Here is a 26,054-nt window from a genome sequence, read left to right on the forward strand (position 1 = left end):
TGACCAGCTCTGCAGACAAAGGAAGTCGCCAGTGCTGGCAGAGTTGCTGCCTGGTTTCCCACTATTGTTCCCAGTGGCAAATAAAAGGGGGGTGAACGCCCCTGCTGAGCATTGTAGGAGGGGGTAAATGTTATTTCGATAAAATCTCATGGCCCCTGTCTGAGCAGCTCATGCCTCTTTCCTGCTCGTCTCCCTCTCTGCATGTTCTTGCATCCATCTGTGGTAGTTGTGGCTTTGCACTCAACTCTCTGCACGGGTAGCTTTGCTCATCCCTCAAACAGAATCACAGAATGGGTCAGGTCGGAAGGGCCCACAGGGGGTCGTCTGGCCCAACCTCTCTGCTCAAGAAGGGTCATCCCAGAGCACATGGCACAGGATTGCATCCAGATGGTTCTGGAATATCTCCAGTGAGGGAGACTCCACAACCTCTCTGGGCAGTCTGTTCCGGTGTGTGGTCACCTGCACCTCCTCATGTTCAGGTGGAGCTTCCTGTGTATCAATTTCTGCCCACTGCCTCTTGTCCTATTGCTTGGCATCAGCGAGAAGAGCCTGGCTCCATCCTTCCGACACCCTCCCTTCAGATACTGATAGACATGGGAGAGGTCCCCTCTCAGTGTGTTTTTCAAGGCCCAGCTCCCTCAGCCCTTCCTCATGACAGAGATTCTCCAGTCCCTTCATCATCTCTGTAGCCCTCTGCTGGACCTGCTCCAGGAGCTCCATATCTCCCTTGTACTGCTGAGGAGTCCAGAACCGGTCACAGTAAGAGACATGCTGCTCTCCCTCCCAGGCAGCTCTAAGGAAAGGATTAGTAATTTGCAGCATATGCCTTAAGCAAGGGCTTGGTGGTGAACTTGTGTGCCTATGCACAAACCATGAAGAAAGTAAGGTTTCAGTTTTGGCTTTGCAGTTCAGGTCAAAATTCAACTGCAGTGTGTTAGTGTCTTGGGGTGACGTTATGATGTGTATCCCATATCGCTGCCTATGCCCAGAAATTAATTCTTGTGCCTTTCTATGCCTCTAAACTGAGCCTGAGAGGGAGAAGAAAAAACGGAGCAAAACTTTCTCAAAGCAGTTTGCAGCTTGTTCAAGGTCACATAAAGATAGGAGGTTTTTTTTTCCCCAGTGCGTGGCAGGGGAGCGAAGAAGCACCCGGCTTGCGGTGTTCCGGTCATCTTTTCGCCAGTGTTTTTTTAGTTTCTGATTCTCCGGAGAGAGACTGAGAGTTGGACTTTGCTTTTCCTTCTCTAGAATTCTGGATTTTCTCCCTTTGCTACTGGACTGCTTTCAACCTCAGAGCACATCGGGAGGACTTTCCATCGGGCACAGAGGGCCTGGCCCTGGGCCAAGCCCCAGCTCCGAGGAGACCAAAGGGAGGACTCTAACGCTATCCCAGGTTTTTCCTCCACAGCGAAAGATTTTACCATTTAACCTCATTTTCCTTTCCCGTGTGTTTGTTAAATAAATAGTTTTATCTTCTTCACTCTCCTTCGAGGAAAATTTATTTTTTTCCCGAACCTGGTGGGGGAGGGGTGGTTGTGCCTTCTCTCAGAGTATATTTCTAAATTTGGCCAAACCGGTACAGTTAGATAAGAAGCAAACTACTGTGCAAGTGCAGGAAATGGGGTTACAAACAGGACACTTGGTTTTTGAGGTACTTATCTCACACAACCCTCAGAAGAGACCTCCGGTGACCATCGAATTAAGATGTGAGTATGTGCGATGGCAGAACCACATCTACTCATGCCTCATGTGCTAATGAGGAATTGAAAGTCACTTCTACCTCTGCTTTTTACCCACATAACAGACTGCATAACAATTACTCAGGCAAAAAGTGAAACTGGGTAAGACGCCACCATCAAGAAGCCCAAGGCACAGAAGGACCAAGAGGACGCTGCTGGAACCATGGAGGTGACTACCTTCTACTTGCCCTATCTCTCTTCTTCTCCCCCTCTCTCTTTCTCTCTCCCTCTTTTCCATAGAAGCTTAATTTTGTAAAGTAAAGCCAGCATTGCTGAACTGGCATTTAGTCTCCTTTGCACCTTAATTTGGGCAGAGGACTTTGACAGTGAATCCCAACATTTTAATTGGCATCAGTGTTCTCTGACCCAAAGTGCTGTTTAATGGTTCCAAACTTTTACTGTTCTTCCCTCCTGGTGGGAGATTGACCCTCTAAGGGAGATTGACCAAACTTTTACTGTTACTTTTACTGTCCCTCTGTGGGTGACTGCTTTCTCCTGCCTGGTGTGCCCAGGTTGTCTCCCTCTGAGGGAGACCAAAGGAAAAACGGTTACCAAGGGTGACCGGTGCAAGGGTAAAGTTTTCCTCTCTCCAGGAGAAGTTTGGTAGTCGCCTCTCTCCTCCAGGGTTTGGAATGGGCACAAAGTAATTGTGATAATTTACAGGCAATAGCTGACCACATTAGTAGTTTGCAGGCCAAACGAAAAATGGGATGAGGAAAAGGTAAGTTGCCCATTAAAGGTAAGAAAGTAAGTTATTTGTGTAGTTTTTGGAGCTTGTGTATCTTGCTTGCAAAAGGAAGTCAAAAGCTTCCTGCCACCTGAAAGTGTTGCAGATGTAGAATTTATGACTTTGAAGTCAGAAAATGAGGTTCTTAGAACAGCATTGTCTTTTGAGAAAGAGACACAGGAGAAATTGTAAAAACTAGTAGATATTATTTTAAATAAAAATGAACAATTACAAAAACTACTGTCTGCAGCTGAAAGATGAGAAAAACCAGATGCAGAAAAATCTAAGTAAATTACTTGATAAAATCACACATGAATCATCCTCTAATTCAGTCCAGCACATCTACAGGGTGGTATATTGTGAGGATCCTGAAACATGGGATGGGGACATTTGGTACAATGCTGATAGTTTAGAGGAAGACTCTGACCCTTCCCCAATGGCAGTAAAAGTTCAGCCTTTAATTGAAACAGAAACTGCTGGTGAGGGGGGTGGAGAAACCCACACTTCTGTTTCCCACAGAGAAAGACACATTGCTGGAAGAACATTCTAGATGTTCAGGGGAAATGAAACTGAATACAAGTTTCCCTTACGGGCAGAGATCAGATTGTGTTGAGTGAGGAAGAGGCAGAGAGATTCTGGGGACAAAGAGTATTTTTAATTACTACCCCAGGTAACCGTAGCTACTCATTAACCACCTGAGCTGCCTACTGGGCTGGGGGCATAGACCCACAGGACACAGGAAAGCCTACTACTGCTTAAAACTACAGGATTCTCAGATCTGGCAGCCTCTGTGCAAAAGGCAGCATGCATTTAAACAATGTATGAAAGACATCAGTTACGGCGATTCCTAACAGTAGCTCCTATCAATCCAGCCAGATTAACTCCTCCCCTTCATGGCCTTCCAGACAGGCTGAAAATGTTTGTATCTAATGCCCCAGATCACACACAAATGGATGGCACTGCAGCAGTGGCACAGCCACCTAGAGACCAAATTCACATACCTACCTGCTATGAATTTGCCCTGGAAATAGGAAATGATGGGTGCCATATGGGATGGGTTGTAGCAACTTCTGGGAAGCCACCTGAACCCCCCTGGTGAGTCTGTCAAATTTATACCAGCACAGCAAAGCCAAAATCTAAACCAAGACTTGATTAGATTAACAATACCCGGCTGCTGCAGGTGTTTATAGGGTGGTGACAGAATTAAAGTTTTCTGTGTTATGCTTGGGAAGTGAAAGATAGTTCTGGAAAATACCATCCAATTAGTATCAGATGGATAATGCCCTCCTAATAACCCACTGTGCACTGGTTAGACAGAGACTGAGCAATTCCATGTTACGGTTTTTCTAGGTTATAGGTATCCTGTGTGCTAGAAACTGTGCCTAGAGCTAAGGATTCTCCTATCCCAACTTTGAGCATTTTAGCTTTTGTATGTACTCTGTTTTGGGGGTGTAGTATCTGTAAGTTTTGTTTACAAATTTAACCAAGTAATGAAGGTTAACAAATATGGCATTTATAAACTGTGTTGCAAAGATATGCCTTGGTTTAATATGTTTATACTTAATGAAAATAAGCAATTACTGCTTGTTTGCTTTTGCCTAAATCTGTAGAAGACCCTCTTCTCATGGGTATATTTACTAAGACTGTGGAATACTCAGGATAGCCTCCAGACAGTAAATCCTTACCCCCCAGGTAAAAAGCGAGTTACTGTGCAATTTAGCCAGCCATTCAATTTTGCTCTGATATTTGAGAAGGGGACCCTGGGCTCTGTATTATCCCTGGGATGGCTGCAGGGGAGCAGTGTGATGTGAAGGTGTATACAGGTGTGCTGTGGACACAGAAGCGTGGTGGGAAAGAGACTCAATACCAGAAAACACCATCCCCAGCACTGGTTCCTGCTGGTTCCATGCTCAGCCCAGGGAGGTTTCACCAACAGTTTCAGTGTCCTCCACAGCAAACAAATTTCCCAAGCCTGTTGGACTTTATGAGCCCTTGCTTGTGGGAAACACCTCCAGGGAAGGAGTGCTTATCAGCACTTACTTCTCCTTTCTTCAGGATGTTTTCGGGAAGGGCAGAAGCTGTCTCCCAGCTGTCTGTGCAGCAGCTGCCCTCAGGTGCTCTCTACAGGGCCTGGGAAGGGGACTAAGGGATTACTGGTCTCCGAGCCTTGACCTCCTTCTCCCTTTTCCACTTTTGGAGTCTTACAGATCAGGGACACTGTCTACTGACTTACATCGTAGCTCTTGCCTGGGAAGAAAACTGCAAGGGTGATACTCCCCTGTGAGGACAACATTCCCATGTCTCATGTTCCCATTCCCTAAAGGTTAGGGTGGATGGGACTATTGAACCTGATGTGTGTGGCTCCTCAAGCTAAAAGGCTTGGGTCTAGATGGGGCTTGGATGGGAGGTTGCAGAGAGCTCCCACATAGTGGTATTGCAATCCAAACAGCTGGGGCTTAATCTAGAGCCACAAGAAGGGAAGGAGCTTGGATGTCACTATGTCACTCCTGCATAGGACACTTCATAGCTCATGCCATCTAGAGGGGATGTGTTGGTTGTCCTCTCCTCCAAGCCCCTTTGAGCCCTTCCTTGGAGCATTGTGGGGAAGGATGGTGGAGACCATTTTGGTGTGCTGGTGTGGATTTTGGAGCTGCCTCTTGCCAGAAAAGGAAGGAGCTGGAATGTTCTTTTGGCTGAGCTGTTACACACAGGAAAGAAGTGAAAGTGGTGGTCACACCTCCTTGGTCAGCTGGGAAGATATTTGTCCTATGTCATGTCTAAAGTAGCACCCCTAAGGGCTGTGTGTGATAGTCCTTCTACAGGGAGCCCACCAAGGAGACTGGGACTTGCTGATACTTCCTGGAATCCCTAGTGAGAAGTGTACATGTGGAAGCTTTTTTCTTGGATCAAAGCCTTCTGGCTTAATAGCAGCTGTTGGAGCTTTTGCAGAGGCAGGGGTCATGTTAATGTGTAAGCCACAGGGAAGTTTAGGGCTCTACGGTCCTATATGCAAAGCGTTTCTGAGCTAAACTGCTGGTGTCTCCCTGCCTGGTTGCTCTGCCCTCTGAGGAAGATACCTGTAAGGGCTGCTGCTCCTGTCCTTTGTCACCCAGGGTCCTCAGCTCAGCGAGGCTCAGTGAGAGACCAGCAAGTCATAGCTACTCTCACCACTTGCATTTCTTGGGCAGCATCAGCTTTCCACAAAACCCTGGGCAGTGCCCCTCTGCTTTAACCCTCTTTGTATTGCTGCTGTCTTTTCCTTCTGCTGAGGAAGAGCCTGTTTTCACTTCTCTCTTGTGGGCTTCACTCAGCCCACTCTTCTCTCCCTGAATGAAAAGTTTGTGCAAGACCTGCAGCGTGGAGGGTTTTGGTCATGAGAGGAGCACCATCTGAGAGCAATAGATGTTTTCCTGGGTGGGATGCCTCCAAGCAGCACCCTCTCACTTGCGGTGGCAAGGCAGGAGGAATGGCTGAAGGAGCCCCACAGATTATTTTTCTCTGCCTTAGGGAAATATGGAAATCTTAAACCTGGATATGAAGCCTGGGAACACCCTGAAGGTGAAGGGCAAAATATCTGCTGATACTCTTGGGTAAGTACAAAGAAACCACCTTGGTTGGTGGTGGTTTGGGTTGAAGGTGGGCTGTAGAGGGAGGTGGTTTTCCAAGGTTGCCAGATACAAAATAGCACATTGTTATGTCACCTGCAACACTGAGGAAGGAATTAGGTGCAGACATGTGTGCCGGATCTCAAATCTTCCAAGACCCTTTCCTGTCCATGCATATGACTTTCCTCATGCTCATTTACAGCTTCAGCATCAATCTTGGCTGCAGCTCAAGAGATCTGGCATTTCACTTCAATCCCCGCTTCAATGAGTCTGTCATCGTCTGTAACTCCAAGTGCTCTAATGCCTGGCAGACAGAGCATCGTGACAGACACCTCCCTTTCTTCAGGGGCTGCACTGTCAAGGTGAGGGGTCTGTGCCAGCCTGGGGTATGTGTGGTGTGTGTAGGGGCATGGGGTATGTGGGGAATGTGTGGTGAGGGGAAGCCCCCGGTTAGCAGATTCCCATACCACAGTTTTCCCAGTCGCTCCCAATACCTCCTGCTCCCTCACAATGGCCCCTCATGCTCTGGGTTTTTGGTCCCGATTGCCATTTTCACTCCTTCTTCAAAACCACAATGCTGTTTCTGGGAATTTTATGTGAGCCCTGTCTGTCTCATGCTTTGTAAGTGCTTCCTGGCCCCCTCTACCTGCCCAGCAGGTGAGTGTACCTGGGGCATGTATGAAAGTAAAGGGAGTCTCCAAGAAGCAGGATCTTGCTGCTATCTACCTTATTTCTCTCCCTCCCTCCTATGTAAACACAGGCTTTAAGGCAACCCAGAGTTTGGAGCAATGTCCAAAAGTCTCTCCCCCTCAACTCTTCTGTCCTCATTACTCCTGGATCCACGCTGCCAATCTGTCCTTTCTCTCTTCCTGCTAGGGCTGCTGTTCTCATTGCTGCCCCACCCCATCTGATGTCCCAAATCATTAACAGGGCTGCATTTAGGAGTAGTCCAGTTCCTATAGCTGTGGAGAGGAAGCTTGTTTCCTCAGACAGAACTGGCTCTTATGGAAGGGGTGGTGCGGTGATGGCTCTGGGGAATATTGCCTTTAGTTTGCAATGACCAGTGATGCATTCTTGTCCTGTCTGCTTGTGCATGTTTATCAGCAAAGCTCCTTTTTCTGAGTCCTGGTGAGCTGCTGAGGGCATTGGGGTCAGGTCTATTCTGCCCTGTTCAGAGCAGAACGGTGGTGTACACATTCCATATGCTTTATAAAGACATGTAAAGACATACTTGGGTTTAGCTGCTTGAGTTTACAATCAGAGTAGCTGAAACAGCCTCAGGAGAGATCCTGTCCCCAATCATAGTCTGTATTCCTCCTTAGACCCTTGACATCAACTGGTCATTTTCCGAATCACCCTCACCTCAACCCCCAGCACCTTGCTTAAGGTTGTAGTGGACAGGTCTGACCCTCGCATGTAACAGTCAGGCCTTTTGCCTCAATGCTGACCTCTGAATACCCTCCTTTCCCCCAATTCCTCCCATTCTTCCTCTTTTTTCACCCAGTTCTTAATTGAAATGCTGTCAGACAAATTCCGTGTGAAACTGCCGGATGGCCACGAAGTGCACTTCCCCAACCGGCACGGCTACCGCAAAATCACCTTCATGAGCATCATGGGAGGCTTCAAGCTGATCTCCTTCAAGCTGAGCTGATGGGCACCACTTCCTAGCTCCAATAAAAACCCAAGCCAGTGGAAGACTGCTTGTTCCAGCTGTTTTGTCTTCTGCAACAACTCTGTGGCTCTGTGCAAGCCACTGACAAAGCCCAAGGTTCTCCCACCAATGGGAAAGAAGCCATTGTTGGATAATGCCACATGCTTTCCAAGTCAAAACAGGCCGTGGGGTTGAAGGGATAGTAGGTAGGCCAAAGCAGGCTGTGGGTGGGGTTCAGGGTGAGGACACTATGATTGATTGGGCATTGGTTGTGTAATCTTTTCACAATGCTCTAGTTCTTCCTGCACCCGAGCTTTTGGGAAGGAGGGATGGAGAAATAGGAAGGCATAAATGTGAATGAAGTGGCATTTGATGTGGTACTTGGGGCTACAAAAGTGCATAATTAAAAGGTAGCATGGGGATGACAGCACAGGTGCGCCCCCAGCCAGCATTCCTGCCACAGATAAGGGTTGTCTCCAACTTTCCCTTTTACCTCACCTCACTTATCTGCTGGCACATTCCAGTCAGGTTAGCCATTACTCTGACATTTCCACAGCGGAGGATCCTACTCTGCAAAAATGAGGCAGGGGAGGCAGTGGGATTTGGGCTGAGTTATGTGGCTCAGTACCTCCTTGCACAGGACTACAGGCAAATGGTCCTGATTATTACATGCTGCTGCTCTAATAGAGAAGTATCTCGCCAGCCTGAAGTGAGACTGATGTGTGACAGCAAACATTGGGACACTTCAGGCTGGGCGGGAGGAGAGCAGAGTAGAAGAGCATCTTACAGAGAGCCTGGTCCAAGGCAAGGTGGCGGTGTCCTTGCCCTCCCTCTCCACTTCCTCGCTGCCCAGGATGGAGAGATTGGCAGCTGGGGCTCCAGCAGACATAGCAAGGAAGACAATAAGGTCACAGCAGCCAAGGGGATGCACCAGAGAAGTTAGTATCAAAACTGTTTTAATAAGGACAATAATAAGTGCATGGGGTACAGAAGGGAGGCAGAAAGGATAATTCCACAGATACAGGTCTTTGGTCTTGTGTTATGGTCTGGGAAGCAGAGGGCAGAGGGGAGCTCGTCCTGAGAGCCCAGGTCCTCACTCTGGAAGGTGCGAGGGAGGATAAGGCTGATCCTGCTGGGTGCCAGTGGCCAGACCTGAGGACTTTTTGAAGCTGGTGCCTGCCCTGGCTTGCTGCTGGTGGCTGGCATGAAGCAGCCCCTTGGGGAGGCTGGAGAACATGGGCTCGCCCTTAACCTTGGTGGCCCAGCTGCAAGTGGCACTTCCATGTGCAGTACGTGCACACCCCGGAGCTCTTTATCTGCTCTGAAGAGCTTCCTGGCAAAAGCAGCCGGGTGGCAGGTGAGCTGCGTGGGAGCAGAGCCTTGCAGCCATGGCCCAGCATCTCCCCCCACTGCACACCCCCTCCTGTTCCAGAGAACAAGGGGGGTCCTGTGAGGGTCCCTCCGGTGACCTCAGCCCCCGAGCACGCCGGCTCCACACCATGGCACAAAGGCGCTTCTATGAGGGCCAGCGTGCACGCGGGGCAGCGTGGGGGGCAGCTCATTCCAGGGCGGCTGTGTCACCCAGGGCCACTCGGCGAGGGACATTAGCCATGGTCCACATTACCCTTGGGAAGGGGTGCGCTGGAAAGAGGGATGTGTGTGGGGAACGGGGAGGGGGGCAAGGATGGAGACACAAACTGTGCCACCACCACAAGGACGGTGGCACAAACCAAGGGGCTGCAGAGGAGTCTCCTTGTTCTGAGGCAGGGGGAAAAGAAGGGATTTTTAGGGCCTGAACTGCAGAATTTGGTGACCTGACAACCTGCCTTTGCCACCAGTCAGCCAAGAAGTTTCTCTCCCCTCAATTGCTGAGAAGAGTCTGGGTCAGGAAAGAAGCTGTCCTAAGTGATGCCCAGCAGCAGGAGGCAAGTGGAAAGATTCCTGATTATCTCTGTGCATGCTCTCACCTTCTGAATACCAAGCACACAGCTTTTGGTGGGGCAGGGGAAAAGAGAAAGCTCAGCTCTGTGGGGTTTGCCTGCCCCTTAGGACCCCAGCTGACCTCCCCCTGTTGATAGATGTGCTATACTGAAGGGTTTTGCACCAGCTGGAGCTGGGGAGACCCCATCCCCTAGGTGCCAGAGCTGTTGGTGGGAATATCTCTGGAAAGGCACAGTGCCATTGCAGAGGATGGTTGGGGACGTCACTGGAAGGATGGAGTACATCCCCAAACATGCTGGTGAAGCCAAGCTGAGGGCTGAGAGAGAGGTTGCTGGGGAGAATGGGATGGGGTAGGAAGGATTTGGGGTTCCTTTGGCACATGAGAATGTTCCTTTATGTCTAATGGCCGTGAGGCTGGAGAGGGCTGCTATGCCTGGCTCTGCGGTGCTCACTGGCCCTCTGCAGCAGCCTGGCCCAGCCCCAGGGAGCCCCCCAGGAGATGGGCTCTCCTCCTGCCCTCCCCAGCCTGCCCAGTGCCCTCACCTGGCGAGGAGGTCACCCACTGGATCTGCTGATGACACTGGCACCAGCGGGTGGGGCACAGGGAGGAGGGCAAAGACCCTGGCACCAGTGTCTGTGGTGGGGCCTGTGATGGGAGGCATGGCCGTTCACACCTTGACTTCATCGTCCTCTTCCTCCTCGTCGTCAGCATACTCGAAGGAATTGCTGCGGCCCCCTCGGGCACCACTGTAGCTTTCCTGCAGGCTGGAGAGCTTGGTCTCCTCCTCCTCTCCTTGGTTCCAGCTGGCCTCGGGGGACCGGCTCTCCCTCGTCACTTGTGACCCCCACAAGCTGCTGCTGGGGCTCTCCCACAGGATCTGTGTCCGGGCCTGCCGGGGACCCTCACCCTTCTCCGAGCTCCGTGGTGTGCTGGTCCCACCATAGTGGCGGGCCAGGACCTGGGTTGCTCGGTCAAATTCTCCAGCCTCAATGGTGCAGTCGTTCCAGCGCCCCTGCCACGGCGACCCTCTGGGCGCTGCTCCTGGCCCCGAAGCCCAGAGAGAGTTCGCTGCAGCGCCTTCAATGGCATGTGCCTCTCCGTTGGCATGGACCGACAGACCCGGCAGTGAGCTGGCCTCCGACAGGTTGCTCTGCCTGGAGTGGTCCCAGAAGCTGGATGCTGCCTTGTCCTCTTCGTGGGATGCACCCACTGCTGGAGGGACTCTGTCCTTTGTCCCCTCATCGCACAGGAGGTGTGGGCCATCCTCCCCTACCTCATTCCCATTGGCTTCAGAGAAGCTCATCACCTGGAGGAGCTCGCTCATCAGGGAGGGCCCCAGGTCTAGGCGGAAGGACAGCAGGGAGTCCGAGCGATCCAGCTCATCTTCCCCGGCAAAGGTGCTCTCTTGGGCCTTTTCCAAGCGAGGGACACGAGGAATGGTACAAAATCCGGACTCCAGCCCTGTGAGGCAGAAGGTATGGCTGGTGAGGCAAGGGAGGAAGCCTGACTTACTTCTGGAGGGGATAAGAGACACGGCTGCCAAAGTGGCTCAGGTCATGCTCCTGTCACTGGCACTGGCCTCTAAAGGACAGGTCCGTGTCTCTGTGGACATCTCCAAAGCCCAAACTTACAGCAGAGGGTCTCCAGGTGAGCTCTGGGCTTGGTAAGATGGCAGTGAGGGCTGAGCCAGGCAGGTGAGACCAGGAGATGGCAGCATTGCCTCAGCCTGCCTTTCCCTTTGAGCCCGGTCACCTCCCCCGGCTGCTGCAGGCCCCCCAGATCCAACCCCCACCCTGAGACCTGCTCCAGGCCTCCCTCCCTGGGGAAAAGCTGAGCCACAGCCCGGTGCTGTGAGGCTGGAGAGGAGCCACACAGATGTCCTGTCCTGTCCTTCCCACAACCCGTCCCCAAAGGGCACTCTGGCTGGCAGGGAGGGATGTGGACACGATGGAGAAGGGTGGATGGAATCCCTAAGGAGCAGCACATGGAGATGTAGAGGTTGGCACAGCTAGGGGCAGGGTTAGACTATCTGTGTGGAGGTGGGGAAGGTGTGCCGTGGGTCCTCTTGACCTTGTAAACTTGGAGAGGGAATTGCTCCACTGTCCCAGCACCTTCTTGGCCTCCTCAGGGAGGCTGCTCAAGGGAAAAGTGTAGGGCTGGGGGTAGATGGGGAGCACTCCCCTACAACTACTCCACACAGGCTGCCAGCTATGTGGGGCTACGGGAGAGGGGGAGAAACGGAGAAACCACCCCTGCCCTGCTTTGAGATCTTCCAGGGGCAGGAGCAAGGACCATGGTTCAGAGCAAGGTTAGAATTATCTGCTCGCAGGGATCGTCAAGACTGGGCAGTCTTAAATATCCCATCTCTCCTGAGAACTTAAGTTCCTCACTGAGGAGGAAACTGAGGCCTGGAGCAATGGAGAAGGGCTGCAGAGGGCACCAGCCTCTGCCCCACGTTTCACTCACCGTAGGCCTGGTGTGTTTTGGAGAAGCTGTTGGAGGCACTTTTGAAGGAGAACTTGCTGGTCAAGCCCCGGCCACTGCTGGCACCATCATACATCCCCTCGTTGAGCTGCGGCAGCGAGACGGCGTTCTTGATGATGGGCGAGATGGCTGGGGGCGCGGGGGAGGCCCCCGCCTGGCCCCCACTGCCCCGTCTCTTCAGCGGTGTCCGGCGGACGTGCCGCAGCGTCCGGGCAAAGAAGTTGTTGGGTTTGGCCGTGTCAGCCCCGCCGTGGTTGCTAAGGAAAGAGGTGTCCCCAAAGACGTCCCCGCCGCGCCCCACATGCATGGTGTGCCGGAAGTCGCCCAGCGGCGGGCTGATCATGTCCGGCGTCAGCTCCGACTTCAGCCGCCGCTTGCCATGGGAGCCTGACACCCAGCTGAGCACCGGCAGCTTCCCCAGGCTCATGTTGCACCCTTCAGCCTGCCTTTGAAAAAGCGCCAAAGATCAGCCCTCAGCAGGCTTCCAGCACTGGGGTGGTCTGTCACATCCCCAGCCTCCCCACTGCTTCTGCTCCCATGCTCTCGGGATAACAGTTCGTGTCACTTTGGTGTTCGGCAGGTTTCCCGCTTCCCTGCGCTACGTCACGCTCATGAAATCACCCTCAGAGGGTACATCCTAAGTGGTGAGGACAGCGGTGGCACGGAGATGTCCCCGGGGGGGTCTGGGTCACTCCCCGTTCTGCAGAGGTCACTGGAAGCTGTGTCTGGTCGTGGACTTAGAAGTTAATCCACTGTCTTCTGCTGCCGCTGGGTGAGTGGGAGCCAGTCACGGATGGGGCAGCAGGCAACGACGAGAGCTTCAGGTGGACTGGCAGGGCAAGAGCATTGGCCCCCTTACTGGCCACCTAAACAAGGCAAGAGGAGCAGTGAAGCCCTTGGACAGGATTTTCCCAACCCCATTGGCTGTATCCACGGAAGTGCCTGGGGAGGTTAAAAGCAGTGCACAAGGCACTGGGGAGGTTGCTACTGGCTGCCCCCTCACCTGGCCCTTCTCCTGCGGAGGAAGAAAAAGGCTTTCCTCCAAAAACATGTGCTCTCCCTCACCTTGCTGATCTAACTCAGTATGCCTCAGTTTCCCATCTGCAAAGCAGCTTTGCCAGACCCATGCCAGAACACAGGCTGAGGATTTCCCTCCAAGGCAGAACCTCCTCCCAGAGCAGTGCCCTGCCTGGCTGCCCCAGCTCCTGGGGCGAGAAACCTCTCCCTCCTTTTTGCTATTCAGATGAACCCTTGAGGAGAGGGTGAGGCCTGGGGCCCATGTGCTTCTCGGGGAGGAGTGGTGGGAAGCAAAAATGCAATATTTGTATATTGCTTTGTTTGTCCTTCGCTGGCTGGGTCCCCGGGTGCTGGGCAGACATGCTGGAGAAGCAGGGAGTCAGCAGCGTGGGGAGGGCAGCTACTTTGCAGACAGGGGAAACTGAGGCACGGCAAGGGAGGCAATTGCGTGAGGTTGGAGGAGAAGGTGGGGTGGGTCCCTGCACTCAGGTGGGTTCCAGAGGCTCAGCAGGAAGCAGCAGCTGGGTGTGCTATGGAAGGGCGATGACCTCCCCTGTCAGGGGGGAGGAGTCTCAGATCGGCAGATCCCCCGCTGGTGTGCGTAGCAAGCAGGAGAGGGTGAGTTGGGGAAAGGAGAGGACTTAGATGTGGGGCATCTCAGAGTGTCAGTGGCCTGGGTAGCCACCTGGGGACGTATCCCTCCCTGGACAGTTCTGGCTGGATAGTTCTGTGGCTGGGGGGTCAGGACGGAGCTGGGTCCCTCCAGCAGGGCTGGCTGTGGAGGACAGCATGCCAAGAGGGGATGCAGGAGCCTCACCTCTCTCAATCTCGGTGTGCTGGGACCCCCACTGCTGCATGGCTCCCTCTGCCACGTTCCCTGCCTCTCTCTCCTGCTTGTCCATGCATCACCTTGGAGCAGCCAGGCAGTGCCAGGAGGGCAAAGGCTCTGACGAAGGGGAGTCCTGGACACGAAATTGCTTTCCTGGCCGGCTAGATGTGTTTTTGCTTTGCCCTGGCCTTGTTTGCTCACCCGGGGCCCCTCTTATCTGCCAGGGGTTAATGACTGGGGAAGGGAAAACAAACCTCCCCCAGCAGCGCCCAGCACCATTGGCTGCCTCCCCGGGGTGGCAGTGGCCTCCTGGGGTGGCAGCAGGGACAGGATGGTGGCAGGTTGGGTTTCTGATGGCTCCCAGCTCCCCAGCTCATGCAGCTCATGTCTTCCTCCTGTCCACAGAGGCCAGGCAGTGCTGCCTCACAGCCAGGACCAACCAGGCATGTGGCAGATTTGGGGTGAGGGGAAAACTGGGGAGCTATTTCCTTTCTCTGGCAGAAGCCCACACATAGCCATTGGGTCAGGGCTCTCCTGGAGAGCAAAGGAAGCTGCTAGGGTGGTCCCTGCAGCACAACTGGGGTCTTGGACCACAGGGGGAGAGATGCAACCATATTTTTGAGCTGTCCCCGGGATGTCCCAGGAAAGCATGTGACCCTGGGAGAGGGGACTAGGCGAGCTACAGCCCTCAAGTTTTCCCTTTCCTCTGCACATTGGAGCCCCTGAGAAACCCAAAGTGGGGCTTTGGGATTGTGCCCTTTAGCATGTCCTGCACCAGGCAGGGCTACTCTCAGGAGTGGACCTTCCTACCCCACCCCAGGTTCCCTGCACAACACAGCTGCCCCGCAGACCCCTATGGGGGACATCACACCTTGGGGTGGGGTGAGGAGGCAAGGAAAAGGCGGAATGTGGGAGGAGAGCATCCCCTTGTTCCCTATCTGGACAACTATTGAGTGAGGGAGTGGGGTAGAGGAAAGTGTTTCTCCTTCCTTGTCTCTTGGTCACCACAGGGGAGCAAGCCAGCACCTCCTGGCCCCTGGCTCTCCTTGCCTGCTGGCAGGCAGCAGGTACTGGGAGACGAGGGAGGGAGGGAGGGAATGAAGCAGCTGGTGCCCAACCCTACCTGGATGGCAGGTTTCTGGCAGGCCTGTTGAGCTTTTCCTCCTTCCAATCTCCCCCTTTCTCTTCTTTCCTTCTGCCCCTGGTGTGACTCCCTGCCCCTTGGAGCCCTCCCCTTCACCCAACCAGATTCCTCCATGCCAGGGAAACTCGTGATTCTGTGGGCAAAGGGTGATCTTTGTGCTGTCCTTTCCTCCACTGGGCAAAGGGACCCCTCTGCCTGGCCATCTCTCTGTCCGGGTGCCACCGCTTCCCTCCGGCAGCCCTCCGTCTTTGCCAATTCCTGGCACAGCAAGCCCACAGCCCATCACAACCTCCCCTTCCCTGGCATACTCTCTCTGGTTCCCTCCATGCCTCCTCTGGGAAGCCCCCTGCCTTCAAAGACCCACTGCCAGCACCTCCTCTCCTCCTCTTCCCAGCCTGGCTTCCCCCATATCCCCCCCGAGTTCAGCTGGTTACCACTGGGTTTCCACTAGCTGGGAACGGCCAGAGCTGTTCTGCTTGCTGGGAAGAGCGGAAACCAGAAAGGGGGGGAAAATAATCCAGATGTCTAGTTGGATAGAGCTGCTGAAAGCAGCCTCTTCCCTCCCCCAAAGGGGACATACTCCAAAAGAGGGTGAGAAATTTGGGGTGGTCTCAACAGCAGGAAGAGCGGGTGGAAATGGCTGTGGGTGGCCAGGAAGGCTTTCCCAGCCTTCCTGAGTGATGAAAAACCTCCCTTTCCCCGAAGGAAAGGAGACAGAAGTTCCCCTATTGGGTGACTGCTTTGGGATGAGGAAAGCCAGCAGGGACAGGCTTTTGGGGAAGGGGAAAGGGGCTTGGCTGGCTGGGTTGGGCCTCTTTCAGCTTTCCTGGAGCAGTGCCGGGCAGTAGGCAGACGCCTAAATCTGACTCCTGTGCTGCTGGCTGCTATATATAAATATACATAGTGATATCTCTGTAGAACAAGGATATTTTTCCAAGCAGACACGCTAGGATGTAGAGGGAGGCCGGAGCTATGGAGGTGGGCAGTTTCCAGCCATCCCTTCCCTGCCCACTTACGAAAAAGTGCTCCCTTTCTTCCTCCATACTCTCAAAATCGAGGTGCCGAGAGCCTGTGGGGCTTTGAGGGGTAGCCAGAGCAGGGTTTGGGAGACACGCGTCCCGCTGCCTTCCCCCATCCGTGGGACCCTCTTCTCACTCCCTTTCCTTCCTGCCTCTCCCCCCTGTCCTGTGTCCCCTCTCCTCACTCCCAGTTTCCTGTTGCATTCCTGCTTTCTGCTCCCTTTCTTTTTTACCATCCTTCCCGTCTCTACTGCCTTGCCACCCCTCCCGCTTCTCCCCTCTCCAAACGCCCTCTCCACCCTTTTCCTGCTGGTCCCAACACCCCCCCGTCCCCAGCTCTACAAACCCATGAATCAAAACTTTCAGGATTTACCTCTTTCGAACCAGGGTTATTATTTTTTCCCCGTCCTCCAGACGAAAAAGTTGCAAGACACTCTCCGCAGGCCCCTGTAACTTGCTCCAAGGGTTACTGGTGCTGTGTTCCGGGATGGAGAGGGGGAGAAGGGGCAGGCATGCCCCCCTCCTTTTCCCACGGCTGTCCCCCCAAGGCTGGCTCTCCCAGGCTGACGCCCTGATGCCACGGGAGAGAGGGAGCGAAGCCGGCGGGGAGGGGACGTGGGAAGGAGGAGGGCGGGCTGCAGCACTGCTGAGCCAATCCTCGACTCGGCAAGGAGACCAGAGAAAATGAGATTTATTCCAACTATCCAGGACAGAAAACTTCAGGAACTTCTCTGGCGCTCCCCTCCTCCTCCCCGCTTCCCCAGTGCCATTTCCCGTCTGCCGGCATTGGCTGCCTCCCGCTCCCGGGTGCCTGCTTCAATGGGTTTGGGGGAAGGGGGAAGGCCAGGTTGCTGTCTAACCTGGTTAGAGGAGCTGGCTTTGAACCCTGTGTGTGTGTGACCCCTCGGGTATCACACAGGGTCCCTGATGCCATATTGGATAGGAAGTTCCCAGTGCTGTGTGTAGCACTGCCAGTCTGGACTGGGGGCTGGGGGTGGGTGGTCATACCAGGACCTGTGGGTAGCATTGGGTTGGGCATTAGCAGGATGACAGCCTCGCTGGAGGCCATGTGGGCCAGGCTGGCGTTTGTTACAGGGTCAGGACAAGTGTTACGGCACCAGGACAAGCATCATACCAGCGGCAGTGTGTCAGACCAGGGTGAGGGGGTGGCAGCGGATAAATGCAAGGAGGTGCTCTTTCGTGGCACCAAGGAGAGTTTCTGCTCACACATGGGACACCACGTCCCTCTGGCATCATGTGTTATCCCTTGGTGGTCACAGGGTAGAAGACCCTACCAGTGCCGATGAGGGGCAACCTGCTGGTGGGTGTGGCATCACCAGTGCCACTGCTGACCCTCATGGTCTTCAGGCCTCAGTGGCTCTGCTGGGGACCACTTGGCCAGGCACAAGCACCTCTTCAGCGCCCTGTTGATGAGAAGGGAGGTGTCTCTGCTGGTGAAGGCGAGACAAGACTTGTTGGGGTTAAGTAGGGCTTGGCTGAAGGGATGACAAGATGTCTGCAGAGGAGATGTCAAAACGGAGCCTGGCCATTCACTGGGCTCACGTGGCTCATGCTGGGGTGCCTGGGCAGGAGCACCTTATTGCTCAGAGGTTCGCTAAGCAGTAGTAGCAGGGTTTGGCACTGTTCTCTGGCTTCTCTTCTGCGAAATGGAGGTTGGGGTTTCTGCCTTCTGTGGAAGTTTTCTCCATTAGGAATTAAGATCGTAAGGACTGTGCATGTTGGTGGTATTTTAAGTGGGTCTGTGTCTTGGAGGAAGATGGAAGCTTAGCTCTGATGGGGGATGAACTCTGCCATCAGCAAGGAAAGGAGGAGAAATCGTGACATGCATCCTCCCAGCTTGCCAGAGGTATGGTAGGCATTCCTTCCCCTAGGTCCTGCTCAGCGGAAGCTAGTGGGGGGTCGTGGGAGAGGCAGGAAAAGACCCTTTCTCTGAGTCTCCTTCCTCTGCATGGCCTGCCAGGGCATTTCCCCCCAGCCTGCTGGAGGGGCTCCCCCTCACCCCCAGCCCCATGCCCGGCAGCAGAGGCTGCATCGGGAAGCAGAGCCTGGGCGACGGCAGCCGCCTCCACTGGGGAATGCAGAACAAATCTTTTCCAGATGGAATGGGGGCTACGTTCCTCTTCTTGCAGGGCGGCTGGCTCTCCACTGCCTCCTCCTCCTCCTCACTCCTATTCCAAGCATCTCTCTGCTCCAGGCCAGGATGGGCTTCATTTCCAGGAAAGCATCTGGAAATACCTTCTCTTCAGCACCCTTCCCCAAACCTGTGATCTTGCAGCCATGCCAGCCAAGTTCTGACTTTGGTACTTCCAGGTCTAGCACTGAAGTGCTTTGGAGACCTCCAGGGTCAGGGTATGTGCCAGCTCCAGGTCTCAGTACTCATCCTGGCCTCTGGCTGCTGGCTTAGACCCCCTTCTTTCATATACAACAGCCTGGAAAATCAATCCATACAATCCTGCTTCTCAGCCTATTTATCCACCTCAGCCGATAAATGAGAGGTGGTTGGGAGGCTGGACAGTGCTGCAGAGTCATGGTACCACCCATGGGTGCCCTGGGCAGGAGCTTATCCCTGGACCCCTCCCAGCCCAGCTCATTTACCTTCAGTCACCCCAACCTTTCATCCCAGCTGTAACCCTAAGCCCCAGGCAGCAGTACCAGTTTCACTATTACAGAGAGACCGGCCACTGGGCTTATCATGGAGCAGACAAGTGGCCCGGCAGCTTTCCCAGATGAGGATTTGCTTTGATTACCACAACATCAAAGACGGGGCTGTGCAAATTGCAACCCCTCATCTTCCCAGCACTCATCCCTCCAACACGGCGTTGACTGAGTGTGATGGGGAGGGAGAGAGGAATGGAGGGATGGGGGGGGGGAGGGGGGTGGGGCTGAGGTCTCTGCCCCACACTTCCTGGTGCTCAGTCCTTCATCCTATCTCACTTTGCAGAGCCTTCTGCTTGCAAACCCAATGCCTGAAGGAGGCTGATACAGGACTCCCCCCCAGGAAAGAAAAACCCCCCTACTCCCTTTCACCAGTGCTTGGGGGAAGCCAAGGGAAGGTGATGAAGGCATCCCAGCCTGTGGATAGGGTGCTCACCCCTGGGTTTATATTCCTTGCCATTTCTGTTTGCTGCTTTCCCACCCGTCCTCCTTCCCTGGGAAATTTCCAGGGATGGAGTTCCAAGAGCACAGCAGTGCTGGAAACTTCCTGGAGAAGCAGGGCAGGCACGGGGCTCGGTGGGAAGGGGGTGCCTTGCTCAGTGCACAAGAAGCAGATATCCTGTTGCTGCCCAAGGTCTCCAGCTCATATTTCCTCATTAACTGAAAGTGCTGCTCGTTTGCAGGTGACTTCCAGATGTTTCCATTCTCCTCGGGGCCGTAAGGGCACACACCACATGGGTATGAGGATTACTGCCAGCAGTGGGGGGGGGAACAGAACCCTGCTGTGATGGGGATGGGGGTGCAGATAGCTCCCTTGCCCCACCACACATCCTGGCATGGCCTCATCCAGTTCCCCCTCACTGTGGTGCTGTCAGGCCCCCCTCCCTGCTCCCAGCCCATGGCCCTTGGGGCTGCCTCCAGTCCATGTCTCACTGCCCTGGGGATGAGCTGAAAGCAAAGCTGGTTTTAGGGTGAGCAAGCCAGAGTGGTGGCAGGACGTGACACCCTGGGGTAAGGGATAGGTGTAAGCACCCAGCATCTTGACAAGAGCATCCCTGGTCTGATGCCAGCTCTGGCTTTGTAGGCACTGGATTCTTTATGCCCTATAGATTCTCCACCGGGGTGATTTCTCCTCTGGCTGAACCCCCAGACATGTGCTCGGCCAGGCTCAACCCATTTTTGTGCCTGTGCTGAGTCCCCCACACTGTGCCTGTTGCCTTTGAGATAAGCAGGGAAAGGGACCAGAGTGGTCTGGTTCCCAGGATCCTTGTGTTGCCCTGGGGAAGGAGAGTGGGGAGGTTGTGGTGAGCACCACCAGGCAGGCAGCAGCACTGGGTTAGACCCACTCATGCTAGAAGTGGGGTGGATGACCCTGTAAACACCCATTTCTAACTTCCCCCACCAACTCCTCCAGCTCCCCTCCCCTGGAGCAGTGGGAGGCCAAAGGAATGGGACTGCCCATGTCCTGCTTGTGGGATTTGCAAAGGGGGGAGTGTGTGCTTTTCCCCTGGGAGCAGGGCTGGGAACTCAAAGCCTCAGGGTTTGCCAAAGCCCAGGAGGAGGTACAGATGAGTTCCCAGGCTTGTTGGCGGGCTGCCTCCCTCCCTCTGCCCATCTCCTATCCCAAATATTTTCATCTTTTTTCCTCCCCCCACTCTCCCCAGCTTCCTTCTGGTATGCTAGTCCCATCTGCTGGCCAGGGATTTGGGGTGCTGTAGGGCTGCTGTGGGTATTGTGGGGTATTGTGAGTGAGAGGATGGAGGGACGGACCCCAGGACAGATCCTGATCTATGCTCTCCTTCTGAGTTTTACGTGGGCACAGAGGAGAGGGAAGGGGGGTTTGGGACATAGCTGGGAGGGGGAGGGAGCGTGTTGCATAAACCAGAAGTAATCCAGGAACAGCTGCCTGTGGCCTGGAAACACTTCAGTGATTCCGTGTGCTAGGAAAGGAGATGTAAATATAAAGATATATATTTATGTATGTAGACTACATCTCTGCAGAACAACCCCACACTTGATTCTCCAGTTCTTGTTCATAGACCTTGTAAAAGTCAATGCAGGAGGGACTGGGGGGAGGGCTTAGACATAAATTTGGTGCTTGGAGAAGCAGCTCTCTGTGTGCAGGGGCATCTGGGAGTCTCTTTGCCCTCTCCTCAAATATGTTCCCTTGGCAGGACAAGGAGTGGGAGCACATCTACAGGAGCTTAAAGCCCCTGCAGGCTGGAGGGAGCTGGGATGGAGGGTGTTGGGGTGGGGAGAGAAAGGGGAGATGGTGAGGGTAGGAGGGATGCAGTGGGAAAGGAGGGGATGGGGGTGAGGAGCAGGAAACTCTGGGCCTTTGGGAGGAAGCAGCCTTTTGGAAATGAATTGCATGAGGAGGTGCAGAAAGGTGTTTTGGGGAAAGGAGGAGCTGGGGAATTCCAAGGGAAGGGAGTAGATCCCCAGGGCTGGTGCGGCATGGGAGAGGGGACCATCAAGGAATGGGAGATGCATCCATAGAGCAGAGGAGGAGTGGGATGCAGGGGTGAGGAAGGGTACAATGTACAGAGAGAGGATATGGGGATATAGGGAATGGGGATGAAGAGATAGGCCATCCATGTTGGGAGAGGGAGACCATGTTTGGGGAACCCGTTCTGGTCAACGGGAAGAGGTGAAAGCCAGGGGAGTGGTTGGACACAAGGCCTGGACAACCCTTTTATCCTAATGACTTTGCCTGTCCATCCAGCCCATGTATTTTTGGCCCATGGAAGGAAGGGGGCGGGGATGCAGAAGCAGCTAAAAATAGGGGTGTCCCTGCCCATTCCCCCAAGGCGGGCATCCGTCTGCCTGCCTGTGGGGTTGCTGCGGGACCTGGAGGAGGGGAGCAGATCCAGCCTCCTCCCCATGGCGTCTGGCTCTGCTTTTGTTTGTCTCACAGCCCTACAGGGACAGGAAGAGGCTGCAGGGCTGGGGAACAATGGCTCATTCTCCGGGAGTCTGCGCCTGCCGAGGAGCGATAGGGGACACGGGACGGTGGCCAGAAGGCACAACCTCCTAGCACCACTGCTGCAGGAGTTCAGCCCCCAGGAGATGATGGGCTCCACTGGTGGGATGCAGGGGGACCTTCCCCAGCCCACCCCTCTTCCCCAGGTTCCTGTGCCTGGGGGGAGAGGGGATGAGGAGCTGATTCACAGTGGGTGCACTTTATAGAGGAGACAAGGGAGGCAATGCTGACAACCCGAAGAGTGGTGGGAACACGTTTCCAGCCAGCACTGGGGAATGCTCTGTCAGCCTCTCTTGAACCTCTGAAACCTGGAGTGTGGCTGGAACTTGTACCCCACAGTGGGAATGTCCCCAGGTGGGGCTGGGAAGGTGTTTATCTGGGAGCTGTACTGTGCCTCTGTCCCGGCTGTCACTGTGCTCCCTGAGGCAGTGCCACTACTGCTGGTGGAAGCTCTCTCCATGCTCTGTGCTCCCTGCTGTCTGGGAGACTGCCAAGGGGCATGGATATGTGTGCATAGTGGGGGGTGATAAATCCTTTTATCCTACCTCTTACTTCTCCAGACCCTGCTTTTGAGGCAGTGTCTCTCCCGGGTGTTAGATCTAACAGCATGGTGCTGGAAACTGGGCAGGGAGAGTCTCTCCCCACACTTCTTCTCCAGTCTTGTTAGGGGTACAAGGAGCTGGCGTTAGCACCTGAGGTAGGGGAGAGGTTAGGACACATTTTGCAAAGGTTGAGCAAGAAGAGGACAGAAGAACCTCCCTGTTTCTAGCCCCCTCTTTTCAAGGTCTTGGATACTTGGGGCTGAATGCTTGCCAGGGCTCCTCTTGTTTACTCAGCCGGGGAGCTGACACATCCAAGGTCTCTGCTGCCTCCACTTTCCCACATGCTGCTGGCCAGCACATTCCAGGGCAGAGTGGAGATCAGTGCAGAGGCATATCAGAGGTTTCCATCCGGGATGCCATCCCTCCTCCCTGCTCACCCCAGGCATCCGGCACCTCTTGCCAGGTCGTGAAGAGCGGGCATCACATCTGGCCAGCATCCTGGGCCTTTAAAAGCCAGGGCTTGCACAGAGCCCGAGCATGGATGGGGACCCCAGAGACAGGAATATGCCTCTCAAACTGAATGCCTTTAGCAAGGCTCTGTTCTTTTTCCTGGTCCCTGCTGCAGATCTCAGTCCTGTTCCCTGCCATGACCCATGGGAGATGTGTGCAGGGGTGGGGGATGCCCGTCTCAGCTTAGTCCTTCCCCCAGAGGGACCTGGGGGAAAGGGATAACACTGTCCTAGGCAACAGTCCAGCTTTTTAATTTTAGGATGGGCACCAATTCCTGCAGCTTGCTGAGGGTTAACAGCGCTGGGCTCTGCAGCTGCACCCTTCTCCTGCAGGCACCGGCTCTCCCTCCTGGGCAGCAGCCCAGACCCGGTGCAGCTGCCTTTGGTTTTAGGAGAGAAGGCCACAAAGCTTTTAAAAATAAATGCCAGGAGATAAAGAAGGGTTTGGAGAGTTGGCTGCAGGGCTGGGCCGGGAGCGTGGCCCTCGCCCTGTCATTTAGGCCGGGCGCCTCTGTCCCAGCGGTGCTCCCACCTCCACCGGGGCTGCTGGCATCTTTGCCTCCTCCGACCTCGGGCCGCTGCAGGCAGAGGACTGCCGTGACCTTTCCTCTTTCCCCGCAGGCCAGCCCACAGAGGCCCCTTTACGCCCAGCCCCAGCGTCTGGAAGAAGGGGCCTCGTCTCCCTCCTCGACTGCCACAGGAAATGCGGAGCCTGGAGGTCAGGGGCCAGCCGGCAGCTCCTCCCGAGGGGGCCAAGCAGCCCAGCGCTGGGGCTTGCATCATGCCGGCGCCCGACGCAGAGCAGGGGAGGGAGGCAGAGCCCTGGAAGGGGGAGGGAGAGGGCCAGGCTCTTCCTGTTTATGTGACTACCAGACCCCCAAGAAAGGGAAAGGACTTGGAAAGCTCATTGCTCTTGGGCGGGCTCCAGCAAGCGACTGTCTGTGACTCTTAGCCCAGGGATTGCATCTATGTGGCAGGGTGTGACTTTGCAGGGGAAATGGGCATCCAGCTCCAGGGAGGCCTTGGATTGCACTCTGGGGCCTTGTGAAGCTCTGGTCTAGGGGAGAGACTGTGGTTAGCTTCCTGGGAAGTGAGGGACAGCTCCTGCTACATGCCAGGCTTTGATTCCTCCCATGGTTGTCTCTGGCTGATGCTGGTCTCTGTGGGATGGTCTAAAGGGCAGAGATCGGCTCAGGCCAAGACCAGGAGGTAGCTGGGTGTTTTGGCTGTGGGACAGAGGAATGGGGAGCTCTGGGAATGCCAGGCATGCAGGAGTGTTTAGGGGAGGGTGCCTGTTCAGGCATGATGGCTCCAGAACAGATCCCATACAGCTGACAGAAGGGCTGGAGACCTCTCATGTTATCTAGGGTCACATCCTGCAGGGCATGTGGTGTGACCATTGGTGGTATGCGGAGGAGGAAATGAGGTCCAGGATGCCATGCTCTTGTCTTCACCTCTGGCTCCGTACTGCTCTGACTTAGGCCACATCTGTACCGAATTTGTCGTGTCTCAGCTTTGGTTTGTAGTCCTTGGCTCTCACTGAGTGTGGGTTGAGGGGTGCTCTGTGCCACCTCTGGTGGATGCCCTGGAGGACACACCATTAGGCAGCATTATCAGGAGCAGAGGGGACTTACAGCCCCTTTGCAGCCCCACAAGTAAGCCCAGGCCTGGCTCAGTGCAGCAGCGATCTGCAGTCAGCTGTAGGATAAGAATAGCTGGGTGCAGTGTAGGTCACAGAATCACTGAATAATAAAATTGTTTGGGTTGGAAGGGACTTTGAAGTTCATCCAGTTCCAATCCCCTGCCATAAGCAGGGACACCTTCCACTAGACCAGGCTGCTGAAAGCCCCAGCCAGCCTGGCCTTGAACACTTCCAAGGATGGAGCATCCACTGTTTCTCTGCCTGTTCCAGTGCCTCACCACCCTTACAGTTAAGAATTTCTTCCTATATCTAATCTAAACCTGCTCTCTGTCAGTGTAAAGCCATTCCGTGAAAGGGATGGGTAGGGAAGGACCTTGGGAAGGGCCTCACAGCCAGAAGCAAGGGGCCCTGGCAGGTCTGCGTGGCAGGAACAGGCACAGCCCTTGGCTCCCCGTACCCCTCCCCTTCCAAGGGCTCCAGTTTAAGGCCAGGCCAACCCAAAGCATTTGGGTTTTGCTCAACCACCTCCTTCCCCAAGGGTTTGGCTGGTGGGGTGGTGACACCCTATGGCTCTGGAGCAGTGTTACAAGTGATGGTAGCCCTTGGCTGTTCTCTGCCCTCTCCAGAGAGACTTGGTGCTGTTAGCATGTACTCAGCTCTTTCCCCTGTTCATGTCCTGGACAGGTTTGCTCTCCAGCCAAGAGGAAAAGGTCTTGATATAGTCCTGACCTGTCCCTTTCCCTGATATGGCACATATTTAGTATAATGAGTGTTGTGGGATGGGATCACCCCTCCTGCCTCTCCGCCATCAGCATCTGGCCAGTCTCAGCCTGACAGTGACTCAGGGACCCTGGCAGCTGAACACCCTGGGGCATGTTTATGTACCAGCTCAGGAGAGGAGCCATAGAGGACTTGGATCATCTCAGAGAAGAGGAAGGGAAGATGGAAGCAGTGTTTTCTACCTATGCTTCTTCCTTTCCTCCTGTTGAAGCACTCAGAGTATTTCTGAAGTGGGGTGAGCAGAGCTCCCAGCTAATCAGCTGATGTCTTGGTGACAATTTGTTCTTCTGAATTCAAACTGCTCACAGTTTGCTCATCTCTATGATATCATCTGGGCTGGTTCTTCTCATTCTCTCAGTGTCTTTGCCTTCATCTGCCCTGCAAGGACAAGCCAGGGTTTGCCTCTTGGTCTCTCTTTGCTCCCATCCTAAGCTAATGTTCCTGGGAGATGGTGGAAACACACTTGGTCTGGGCAGCTGGCCTAGTGGAGGGGGTCACTGATGATCCTGCAGTGCAGTGGAGTCTTCTTGGAGAAGATACTGAGTACTGTCTGGGGAAACCTGTCCATCCCACAAGGCTGGAGCTCTGCTGGAGGTGGAATAGGAGTGTTTTGTTTGCTCTGACTAGGTGGGTGTCCACATAGATGGTGAAGGGGTTGGCAGGCCAGGTGGAAAGGGCTCCTTAGTGACTGTTTGAGGAGGTCTAGGGGAGGGCATGGGGGAGATAGAGAGGAGAAGTGGTACATGTGGGAGTGCAGAGGAATGG

At 54.4% G+C, this 26,054-nt stretch overlaps 2 protein-coding genes across 8 annotated transcripts; one reads left to right on the top strand and one right to left on the bottom strand.

Moving 5' to 3' along the window:
* The first annotated feature begins 1,584 nt into the window (after window positions 1–1,584).
* LGALS2 (galectin 2) lies at window positions 1,585–7,766 on the top strand. Of its 5 annotated transcripts, XM_069002857.1 has the most exons (6): window positions 1,585–1,706; window positions 1,805–1,908; window positions 2,403–2,460; window positions 5,974–6,056; window positions 6,274–6,433; window positions 7,576–7,766. In XM_069002857.1, exons 4-6 carry the CDS (start codon window positions 5,980–5,982, stop codon window positions 7,720–7,722), a joined length of 384 nt encoding a protein of 127 aa, XP_068858958.1. In that variant the 5' UTR covers window positions 1,585–1,706; window positions 1,805–1,908; window positions 2,403–2,460; window positions 5,974–5,979; the 3' UTR covers window positions 7,723–7,766. The 5 variants fall into 5 exon arrangements, with proteins under 5 accessions (XP_068858958.1, XP_068858957.1, XP_068858959.1 ...); XM_069002856.1 differs by lacking the exon at window positions 2,403–2,460; XM_069002858.1 differs by lacking the exons at window positions 1,585–1,706; window positions 1,805–1,908; window positions 2,403–2,460 and adding an exon at window positions 5,382–5,436.
* Window positions 7,767–8,661: 895 nt separating this feature from the next.
* CDC42EP1 (CDC42 effector protein 1) lies at window positions 8,662–16,833 on the bottom strand. 3 transcript variants are annotated; one of them, XM_069002851.1, is made up of 3 exons: window positions 16,531–16,833; window positions 12,131–13,014; window positions 8,662–11,125 (listed from the first exon to the last, which is right to left on the bottom strand). In XM_069002851.1, exons 2-3 carry the CDS (start codon window positions 12,573–12,575, stop codon window positions 10,332–10,334), a joined length of 1,239 nt encoding a protein of 412 aa, XP_068858952.1. In that variant the 5' UTR covers window positions 12,576–13,014; window positions 16,531–16,833; the 3' UTR covers window positions 8,662–10,331. The 3 variants fall into 3 exon arrangements, with proteins under 3 accessions (XP_068858952.1, XP_068858953.1, XP_068858954.1); XM_069002852.1 differs by lacking the exon at window positions 16,531–16,833 and adding an exon at window positions 15,118–15,211; XM_069002853.1 differs by lacking the exon at window positions 16,531–16,833 and adding an exon at window positions 13,983–14,174.
* Window positions 16,834–26,054: the final 9,221 nt, after the last annotated feature.

This window comes from Aphelocoma coerulescens, chromosome 1A (genome assembly GCF_041296385.1).
Source record: "Aphelocoma coerulescens isolate FSJ_1873_10779 chromosome 1A, UR_Acoe_1.0, whole genome shotgun sequence".
NCBI classification, from domain to species: domain Eukaryota; kingdom Metazoa; phylum Chordata; class Aves; order Passeriformes; family Corvidae; genus Aphelocoma; species Aphelocoma coerulescens.

What these genes read in the sequence shown, in the direction of transcription:
- LGALS2 (XM_069002854.1), top strand. Translation starts at nt 5,474, where the DNA reads ATGCAAAGCGTTTCTGAGCTAAACTGCTGGTGTCTCCCTGCCTGGTTG. An exon ending in ATATCTGCTGATACTCTTGG is followed by an intron (nt 6,057 to 6,273) that starts GTAAGTACAAAG and finishes GCTCATTTACAG; the next exon opens with CTTCAGCATCAATCTTGGCT. An exon ending in TCAGGGGCTGCACTGTCAAG is followed by an intron (nt 6,434 to 7,575) that starts GTGAGGGGTCTG and finishes TTTTTCACCCAG; the next exon opens with TTCTTAATTGAAATGCTGTC.
- CDC42EP1 (XM_069002851.1), bottom strand. Translation starts at nt 12,575, where the DNA reads ATGAGCCTGGGGAAGCTGCCGGTGCTCAGCTGGGTGTCAGGCTCCCAT. An exon ending in CAAAACACACCAGGCCTACG is followed by an intron (nt 11,126 to 12,130) that starts GTGAGTGAAACG and finishes TCTGCCTCACAG; the next exon opens with GGCTGGAGTCCGGATTTTGT.